Here is a 10,593-nt window from a genome sequence, read left to right on the forward strand (position 1 = left end):
ACAGAAATATATTCGTGACGAGATTTATGGTTGGTCTTTGTGACCTTTATATTCTTAGAACGTTTATTTAAAAAATTATATGTACATAATAAATTAAACTTTCTTTACGATAAAAATCTTCTTTTTTCTAAGCCTCGTAAAGTGAATGATCGCACAATTAGCATTATCTTATTTTTAATTGTTATTTATGCAAAAACTATTTTTGGCCACTGGTGTATGGTAAAATTTCTCGTATTTGTGTGAAATTCATAGTTGTTATTTCTTATTGTCTTTTGCTTGTGGGGTTATCACTTGTTGTCCCTCTCGGACCAGTACTCGTGCATACGCTGTACGCCAAATTGGCTTTTGGGCACACTTGTTGCATAAATAACCATTAATTCTTAAATCAAATTTCATTTTACAATCTAATAAATTTAATTCAATTCGAATCAAATATGTTTGGAATTCAACTCGGCCTACGTCAACACCCAGATCGCATTGGGTCGACACACAGGTATGTAAAAGTTAATTTATCTCAGGAATTTTGGTCCCTTCAAAGCGTCCAGGCACTAGATGACATTTTAAGGGCATCACACTGAAAACTGAAATATAAGGTAGACTTCTCCAAAGAATTTTGATTTTTATAGGTTGTTTAGGCCGGTGGAAAAAAGGTACAGAATTTTCTGAATTTGAAATTGTATAGCAGCTCACGGGTACCTATGGAAGTAGAGTCAGGTTTTATCTTTTTTGGATAAAATTATCAGTATATTATAGTAATTCCAAGAGATCCTTATGAAAGTAGATAAAAGCGGATAATGTACTTTCAATAAATATTGCTTTCTCAATCTGGAAGCTTTCTGACTTGTAAATTGAATGTTTACATTAAGCTGCATTTATTGTCGATTGCAATGAGAATGGAGCTCAAAAGATTTATAATGTAAATGCTACGAAAAAAATTTTTTTCATTATTTTCAAATAAAATCAAGACCATAAATGTAAGAATTATTTTAATAGTTTACATCTTTTAAATGAAATAGGGGTTTCTTTAATTTCGTTTGCTTTATTTAAATTTCTGCAATTATAGTATTTGTAAGGTGAATAATGCGAAGAAAAAAGACGTTTGAAAATAATTAATTATTTTCACCAAGGAAAGTACGTGCCAAAGAATTGGCAGCGGTTTTTTTAGTATCTAAGTGGTGATCTAAGAAAAAAGTAAAATCAAAGAAGGTATTTTAAATTTTTTTAATCTTTTTTTTTTAATTCATAAAATTGACAATACAACCATGTTTTACACAATAGCCATGAAATTTCTCTTAGAAAAATATGAAAAAAATATGAGAAATTATAAAAATTTCTAAAAAGAAAAGTGAAACAAACTAGTATACAATAAATCGATTACACATTTATTAAACACTTATCATTTCAGTCAATTGAAAAATTACAATTAAATTTCTAATTAAATCAGGCATGACCATTTTTACAATACAAAATTAATACACGATTTACAATGAATGATGTAAATCAAATTCATTGGTCTTAAAACATAACAAAGTGAAAAATTGTCAAGGGGTTAGAGAAAAAATTAAATTTGAAGTCATTTTTTGCTTTTTTGCATTTAATACATTGACATATTTTCTGTCTCAAGTACACAGCAAAATCTTATTCTATTACGAATTCTTTGAAAAAAGCATCTTTCGTTTGAATTTAGCTCAAGCGATCGTTTTTTTTTTTTTTTTTTGCAAATAAAAACCGAGAAACCGGCCTGGATTCACGAAACAAGATGCATTTTAACTATTATCACAGATTAATACAGACAGATTTTGTCATGGTTGGACACTGGCCCTACACATACAAAATGTTACGCGACTAAGTCTGCCTGTTTCCTGTTGCTTTACTGTATAGCGAAACGATTCACTTTATTATGAATTTTCTATACAACACTGCCATTAATAACTAAATTTTATCATATGCTTCTGTCTCAAGTGGTCTGATAATTTTTATTCACTTTTTTCACTTTCATTCATCTTATGGAAGCTTTAATGTGTTTTTTGATAAATTCATATCAGGCTCAGTAACATAAAATACACATTATCATATCGACATTTATGGCAACAAAATTTTACATTTAAAAATGTTTGTCCTCATTCGGCCATTTCATTAAAAGTGTCAGAACGTGTTGCGTAATGAATTTAAGGAACGTCATTCGTAAAAAATATCATATTTATCAAAAAGTTTCTGATATTATAATTAGCACCCTACTTGTAAAATTTTCTTTCATACTTGTGAATAAACATGCTAACATACATGTGAATATACATACTTTCTAACTATATTGGCATTTAGTTGTTCGACTAAAAATCAACGCTCATCACGTCATAATAAAAATGAAATTTGTGCAATTTTTAGTTATCAGCTTCAACTAGATATTGATTGTTGGACTAAGAAACTCATTTTGTTTCATTTTCATAATAAATCTCAACTCCCAGATCTACTTTTATTGTAAAGTATGTTATTTCATAACATTTACAAACAGTCATAATTACTTTGTATATTATTTTTGTGTAAAAAAATTGCAAATTATAAATGTATTCAATTTTGTATATATCTTGTAACAGATACCAAACTTCATGTAGTCAATTTTTTAATTTAAAATTTTTCAATGTTCAACAGTCAAATTGACTTTATTTTTACAAGTAGCATATTTAAAATCGGCAACATATTACAATGTACCATAGTTAAAAAAATTTTTTCCAAAATTTATTCAAGCTATAATTACATAATTACCTTTATAAAAAGGTATTTAGGAAAAAATGTTATCAACATGAGTAAAAATGCATTATTGGTGAAAAATTCACAGTGTTGTCTTGGTAACATTGAAAACATTTATGGCAATTCATGTCCATTCCATTTATAACATGCTTTCTGTCTTACTCTGTATGCCTGTTAAACAAAACAATAGTATTTTCATAATCTATCTAATAGACAATAATGTTGCTAACAACATCTTTTCCTATGCTGTTTGGTACTTTTCCGCAGATTGACTATGTCATTGGTTTTAGTTGCCTGTCTTTCTTTGCTTTCTTTTTTTGTTTTTAAAACCTCACGTGTGATTGCCATAAACATCTGAAAATTTAAACAAAGAGCAAAATAAGTAAATACTTATAATCAAATTCATTAAAACACTATACATAAAACATTAAAAATGTACCACTCACCTCCTCAACATTTGTATTATCCTTGGCAGATGTTTCAAACAATTTAATTCCCATTTGATTAGCAAATCTTTGAGCATCTTCTGTCAAAACAACTTTTTGATCTGGTTCATCATTCTTATTCCCAACTAAAATCCTATTAACTACAACATCGCAGTTATGTTCAATTTCATGAAGCCATCTTTTAACATTGGCAAATGAATCTCCACTTGTTACATCGTACACAACTATAACGCCATGTGTTCCTCTGTAATATGTTGATGTTATTGTTCGAAATCGTTCTTGACCAGCTGTATCCCAAATTTGTAATTTTACACGTTCTCCATCTAATTCTACAGTGCGTATTTTGAAATCCACACCTATTGTTGTAATGTAATTTCCATTAAATGTATTGTCAGCAAATCGCAGTAACAAAGAACTCTTTCCAACACCTGAAAAACAATATAAAAATTTAATTAACTCAAAGATTATAGGTAATATACATAGTGTACTCCAGTGATATAAAACTAGATTCTGAACTAGTGTTCAATTTTTTTAGTTATGAAATAAATTTTGAATTCCACAAAAATAATGTCAAATAATTATTACAGTGGATATTAATTACATTATGCCAGTCATTTTGACATAAAACTATCAAGTATTCACAATTTTTATTTAAATTTTCTTTATTCTCAACTATAATTTAAAAAACCTTTGAAAAATGATTTATGATTTAGCACAGTGACATAAGTTTTAGAAGATACAGGTAATAGCAGTAATGAAATTTTTATTTGTCTTTTTTGTTTCAAGTCTTCTGTTTTTCATAGATAAGAATTAATAGAAAGTTTATAGTTGTTTATTTATTTTCATTAATAATGTGTCTATAATGAAAAATATAATTTAAATCTTTAAAAAAATAGTTTCTTACAAGAAAATGTGCATAATGGCTTATTCATATCTTCAATGAAACATTCTAATAATTATAGCAATAACATGAATTTTGATATGAATCAATTATTAATCTGTAAAAATAATTGGTCTATAAGAATTATTAACTTATTTAAAAATTGCACCAATAAGTGTATTTAATGAAAAATTTCATAATTTCAACTCTAAACAGTGAAAATCGTAGAAAGCAAGACATTTTCATGGTTTAATACTTTTAACATGTAAAAATAAAATTCTCTAGACCATTTATTTTATGGTTTAAAAAAGGAAAGAAAAAAATAATAGCTTTCAAACCAAAAAACGTTTTGATCGAATTTGCTCCGAATTTTCCATACCTTAGAATAATAGCAGTAATTTATTTACGAGCAAAAAATATTTTTACATTTTATTAGATAAACGGGCCAAGCCCGTTAGTGGCGTTTGTGAAACAGCAAAAGCAGCAGTAAAATCAAGATGAGCCATACATGCTTGTGCACTGTAGGACATACACACACATATGATGCGCTCGCAAACAGACTCACCACATACGCATGTGTGTTGTATACTCACATATACAAGACGGCGCACAAAAACATCGCGAAAGCATGCGTGTAGTAATAAGTATTATACAGATATGTAATGCAACTCAAGGATATAGCAATGCCACTAATCACACGTATCTATATCGCATGTAGGTGTGTGTAGTGCAGGAAATTTTATCTCGAATGTATTCTTACCGCTGTCTCCGATGATGAGGAGCTTGAACAAGTGATCGTAATCTCGAGCCATAATGATGCTGCTATCCTATAACAACGTAATTTCTTCTCGGCTCTTTGTTTGTGTGAATATGTATATATATAATAAATTACTGATATGACGATGTTCACGAGTCTTCTGGCAGCTATTAACTCGCACGGCAAGGCAGCCTATCTGGCACTGGCACAAAGACTTTCCGTATGTTAAAACTCGTCGCGGAGCATATCTCCGCAATTCTGTCTTTACGATCTGACTGCACTGTCGGTTTTTACACTGGTGTGAAATCGAGCGATGCTGTATACTACGCTCACATACCTTTCATACATGTGATCGACGATGTATCAGATGAGAGGCGTATGCTTGTGCGTATAGATATACTGTACGTCGCTCGAAACTGCGTAACTGAGCTTCAACTTGAGCAAGCCTATGAAAAACACGAGATACGATATGTACATGTATGTGTGCGTGCGATGATTGACACTGCTCGAAGAATGCACTACTCGATGTGTAGGTATATCACGTACGTACGCACGTATACTGGTATTGATATATATGACGATGCAGCAGCGGTCGGCAGCGCGCTGCGTTGTTGCTTCTACAAATCTACCGCACTCGTGTAAAAACGTATCCCGATGACCAGAAAATCAGCGGACACTCGACTTTCGGAGTACTTGAAAGCATAAATAAAAAAATGTTCGCAAGCTTTCCGATCAAACAGAACGTCGCGCACGAGTCTCGTTGCACGACGACAGGCCCAGAAGCACGACGCACGATAAACAATAGTCAACAATGAGAGCTTGTCAGTCGCAAAACGTCCGAGCCGCAGGAGCACCAACACTCTTATAACTTCAGGCCTTCGACGCCCATCTGCTGCTGCTGCTGCTGCTGCTGCTAGCTGCTATCGCCATGTTTTTCGCACACAGTTCGCCTTAGAGACTGCTGCCTGCTGCTGGCCACAGCGCACACTTTGCTCCGTCGTACTGCTATGCCACTGCCCGTCGCGCTGATTCGGAGGCTTGTATAGGCACAAGCGGCGTATAATTCACTCCTGCACCTATACCTAACTTCTCCTCCGCTCACCATATTATAATAGCAGACATGATATAGGGTCCTACGCAAGCAATCGCGGGTGCGCGCCTATACCCAAGGAGGCGCACCGAAATTTCACCGAGCGCCGATGGGTTTTTCGAACGCCAAGCACCTCATTTTTACCCATTATAAGCACGATTTTTACAGGGGGATTTTGACGACGATGTGCGGCCGCTCGATGTGGCTGATTTTTCCCCTCGCTTGTGCAATAGATAAAATCGGTCCTGAAAAACGTGTATCATTTTGGTTTGTTTCTGGAATGATATCGATACTATGAAGCGGGTTTTTGCTTGAAATACAAGTGAAAAATGTCAACGTTGATGCAGATGTATATTCTCGTGATATCTCGCCTCTCAACTTTTATTTTAAGATTTAATGAAGAATCGACTATCCAACTTATGAAATATTTTATGAACATAGATCCGATTTAACGTTTCGAGTCACGATATATAGACGTTCATTTAATAAATCATCCATGACTCATCTTCATCGTGTTTGTGTCATATATTTTTATTTACAAAGTTTTCATCGGATTATCGTCGGAATGGGTGAAAATACTCGCAAACTAACATTGTGAAATTAATTTTAAAAAAATTACTTGATTACATTATATGTCTTTGCCTCAATTTTTAGATTAACTTATATATACTCTGAACAGTTACATTTTAACAGTTTATATATTATACACTGTCATTACATTATTATCATATAATTTATTCACCGGCACAGTTTGTCACCTAAAGATAATCTCAGTATGACAGTAGATCCACGCTGATATTCATTGTATGAATTCACGCGAGTCAAATAGAAAATTGCATTGGTTTCATATTTAAAATTTTTTATTTCGCCCTATACTCGAGAGCTGATGATTAAAAATCCAATGGATTTATACCATCGAATATTTTCGAATCAAGCTTTCACTCCATTTTTGAAATGAATGGCTTTCTCGCGTGCGTTACGCGACACAATTAGAAATTTCTAAACCGCAATTTTCCATTCGATAATCGAACGCGCGTGCCTTGGGGCTTTGTCATTCGTAATAAGTTATACAAATATTACCGCCTCGCTTATATTCACGCTGTACAATACGTAAACACTTGTTGAAGAAAAGACACAAATGTTCTATCTTATCGAAAAAATGGTAGGATATTTTTTGTCGCGGATCAAGATTTATTTCGAGAGCTCGTGAATAAGTCCCGCATCGATACAATGACAAAGTGAGGAAAAAAATTGAGACTTGACGTCGATTCCCACTCTGCTCTGCATATGCGTGCAGATGAATTGCAGCGTATTATCGTTTTATACCATCCACTCGCGTTTTTTACTCAGTTAATGATTGTTATGTGAGTACAATACCTAAAAGTAGTAATCTGCAAGAATTAACAGAATTCACTCATCCTTTTAAGGCTAATACGATACGTTAAAAATGTGGCAAGTTATGCTATATTATAAATATTATGATTATGTTGGCCATATATTATCAATAAACATGAATGAATGTATAAACGTGCGTAACCATTTTCTTTCATCCAAAAGTTTGAATTTTGTTTAGTATATAAAATGTCCATCACATGATCGTCGAGTTCGAGGTCCAGATTGTATCAATTGGAATCGTTTTTTATTAGACTATGCAATGCGCGGGAAAGAGATAGTCTTATTCATCCTGAAGCCCTGATCGCACGCTGTGCGTATATATGTGTTTGCGAACGTGCGTTTATATGCAACAAGAGACTGTAATTGAGAATGCCGATGGTGCAGTGAACTTTCTTTTCAATGAGAGTATTTTTATACATGCGTTTGTTGCAGGAATGAGACTGGTGTAACGAGTCGCCAACAACAAAGTCACATAATGCAGAGATTCATCACTAATCTTACTTCATCTTTCAATAAACCCATGGTAATCTTTTTCTTTACCTTTGAAATACCATAATTATTTTAAATTAAATATAAAAATTTCTTTTTTATAGTTTTATGGGGGTATGAAACAATTATATAATGCACAACAAGTAGCCAAATTGACATCCATTGAATTAAATAAACATCCTCTGCCGAAACAACCTGTACCTGATTTAGAAAAAACAGTTCACTTATATTTAAAGTAAATGAATGACAAGTATATCAATAAATTTTCAATTATATTAATTTAAAATATTTCAATTATCATTAGTCCTATCGTTTTAGATCAGTGCAACCTTTGTTGACAATTGAAGAGTTGAAAAATACTGAAAGAGTTCTTCATGATTTTGTTAAAGATGGAGGAATAGGCAAGAAATTGTATATGAAATTGCAACAAAGATATGAGCAAACCGATAATTGGGTATGTAACAATAAAATTTTATAAAAATAAGTATTTGAATTCTTTTTCAAATAAAAAAATTACAGATGAGCGAGTGGTGGCTACAAAGTGCTTATTTAGGATATAGATATCCAGTAATAGTCCACTCTAGTCCTGGTACAGTAGGACCTCCTCAAGAATTCAAATCTCCAAAAGATTTTTACAGATATGCTGCTCACCTAATTGGTGGTGTACGTAAATATAATGATATGATAAAAAGGTTTGTAACTTTATTTTTGTTGAATACTTGGGAATTTTATAAACAAGAAATTACTTTAATTATTTTTAGTTGTGACATTAAGCAAGAAATGATCCGTGATGCACCTTTGGACATGAGGCCTTATGCTTTAATTTTAGGGTCTCATAGACAGCCTAACAAAGATGTTGATAGACTAATTCATATTGATACGTCTGAACATATAATTGTCTTGAGCAATAATCATGTAAATATTTATTTTATTTTAATTGAGCTTTTTTTTTTAAATTTATTCTAATGATTTGGTACTTAGTTTTTCAAACTTTCTTTGACATCTGAAGTAAATGAAGAACAACTTATTGCCTCCATTGAAGATATTGCACAAAGATCAAAATTACCTGGAAAACCAATAGGCATTTTAACAGGAAATGATAGAGATATATGGGTAGAAGATCACAATAAATTAAAAAGCAAGTTTTTTTAATTTTAAATATTTGATTGCTCTTTTCTTTTGCTATTTAATAATTTTACTGTTTAGGTATTGGAAAAAATGAAGAAATTTTAAAAAATTTGGAGACTGCTTTATTTGTATTATGTTTGGATAAAGAATTACCAAAATCTGCATTTTCTAATAAAAATAATTCATCTGTTCGAGGAATTCAAAGCTTGACTGGTTACAGTTCTTCAACTAATGCGGGAAATAGATGGCATGATAAAATTGTTCAAGTATTATCTTCATTCATAATTTATTTACAAACAATTAGTGACGATATAAATTTACTTCCATAACTTTTAGTATATACTTTCTTATGATGGGTTTGTTGGTCTTCAATATGAACACAGTCCATGCGAAGCTCTTCCAATCACAGTGTTGCATGATTATGTTTTGAATCATGTGTAAGTAGCATTAATAACATTCATTGATGTTGGAAATATTATTTTATTATTGAATAACTCTGTTTATAGAAATAAAAAACTTAAAGAAACAGTAAAAGCTCCTAGTGACTTTCAAAAAGCTGAACATTTACAGTTTGAAGTAGATCAATCATTAGAAAATGCTATTGAAAAAGCCTCTCTTTCTGTAGATAGGTATGAGTATGCAAATTTGTTTAAAAAATTAAAACAAAATTTTAATAGCTTATTTTATATCAAGGTTGTCTCAAGACATAGATTTAGAATGCTTTCAATTTGATATATTTGGATCAAACAAAATTAAACAATGCAAAATGAGTCCTGATAGCTTTATACAAATTGCCATGCAAGTAACTTACTATCAAATACATAACCAGCCACCAGCTCATTATGAATCAGCTGCCTTAAGACGATTCAAAAATGCAAGAACAGAGTGTATCAGATCAACTTCTAATGAGTCAGTTGAATTTGCCAAATTGATGTCAAATGAAAAAGAATTTGATGAGACTCTCAAATTAGCCATGATTCGCGCTGTCAATGCTCATAAAAAACTTGCTACAGAGGTAATAAAATAATTATACTACTTTTACTTCACACAAAAACAGAACGAAATGTTTAAAAGTTTGTATTGAAGAAACCAATTCAATTTTACTTTATTTATAGGCTTCTATGGGTGAAGGAGTAGATAGATTATTTTTTGGACTCAAAATGATAGCTAAAGAGGAACAGATAAAGCTACCTGAATTTTTCTCCGATATTAGCTATACAAAAAGTACATCTTTTACTCTCACCTCCAGTCAAGTAGCATATAAAACTGCTTCTTTCATGTGTTATGGTCCTGTAGTTCCTAACGGTTATGGATGCTGTTATAATCCCAGATCTGATGACATATTCTTTGCATGTTCTTCATTCAAAGGATGTCCTGAAACATCTACTCAAAGATTTGCTGACACCTTAAAACAATCATTGATAAGAATGATAAAACTCGCAGACGCTTAAAGTGGTATTTTTTCTTGTATTTTTTAAGGAAATAGGTATTATAGAAGATTGTTATTTGGAGTTCTATATATTTTTTATGGCAAAGGTTTTTTATTGAAAATTTCTATAAAATTTTTTCAAAACTTATTTGACTTTGTTGTGTATATTGAACTTATTTTATAAAATGCATAAACACACTTTATGTTTATAGATATCACAATGTCAACTTA

At 31.6% G+C, this 10,593-nt stretch overlaps 2 protein-coding genes across 7 annotated transcripts; one reads left to right on the top strand and one right to left on the bottom strand.

Annotated features, from left to right (window-relative positions):
* Positions 1-1,361: 1,361 nt before the first annotated feature.
* Positions 1,362-5,828, bottom strand: LOC106657323 (ras-related protein Rab-35). The gene is made up of 3 exons (XM_014378762.2): positions 4,835-5,828; positions 3,195-3,622; positions 1,362-3,102 (listed from the first exon to the last, which is right to left on the bottom strand). Exons 1-3 carry the CDS (start codon positions 4,884-4,886, stop codon positions 2,974-2,976), a joined length of 609 nt encoding a protein of 202 aa, XP_014234248.1. The 5' UTR covers positions 4,887-5,828; the 3' UTR covers positions 1,362-2,973.
* A 1,157-nt stretch (positions 5,829-6,985) lies between these two features.
* LOC106657319 (carnitine O-acetyltransferase-like) lies at positions 6,986-10,397 on the top strand. 6 transcript variants are annotated; one of them, XM_014378755.2, is made up of 12 exons: positions 6,986-7,083; positions 7,749-7,839; positions 7,910-8,040; positions 8,124-8,259; positions 8,325-8,497; positions 8,567-8,720; positions 8,787-8,943; positions 9,012-9,199; positions 9,270-9,370; positions 9,440-9,562; positions 9,627-9,948; positions 10,049-10,397. In XM_014378755.2, the coding sequence occupies exons 2-12, from the start codon at positions 7,792-7,794 to the stop codon at positions 10,382-10,384; spliced, it is 1,869 nt and encodes a 622-aa protein (XP_014234241.1). In that variant the 5' UTR covers positions 6,986-7,083; positions 7,749-7,791; the 3' UTR covers positions 10,385-10,397. The 6 variants fall into 6 exon arrangements, with proteins under 6 accessions (XP_014234241.1, XP_023317022.1, XP_023317023.1 ...); XM_023461254.1 differs by lacking the exon at positions 6,986-7,083 and adding an exon at positions 7,090-7,285 and having other exon boundaries at positions 7,479-7,839; XM_023461255.1 differs by lacking the exon at positions 6,986-7,083 and adding an exon at positions 7,090-7,285 and having other exon boundaries at positions 7,495-7,839.
* The last annotated feature ends 196 nt before the right edge of the window (positions 10,398-10,593 follow it).

The sequence above is a fragment of the Trichogramma pretiosum genome, unplaced genomic scaffold, assembly GCF_000599845.2.
Source record: "Trichogramma pretiosum strain Unisexual culture from Peru unplaced genomic scaffold, Tpre_2.0 scaffold15, whole genome shotgun sequence".
Taxonomy (NCBI): domain Eukaryota; kingdom Metazoa; phylum Arthropoda; class Insecta; order Hymenoptera; family Trichogrammatidae; genus Trichogramma; species Trichogramma pretiosum.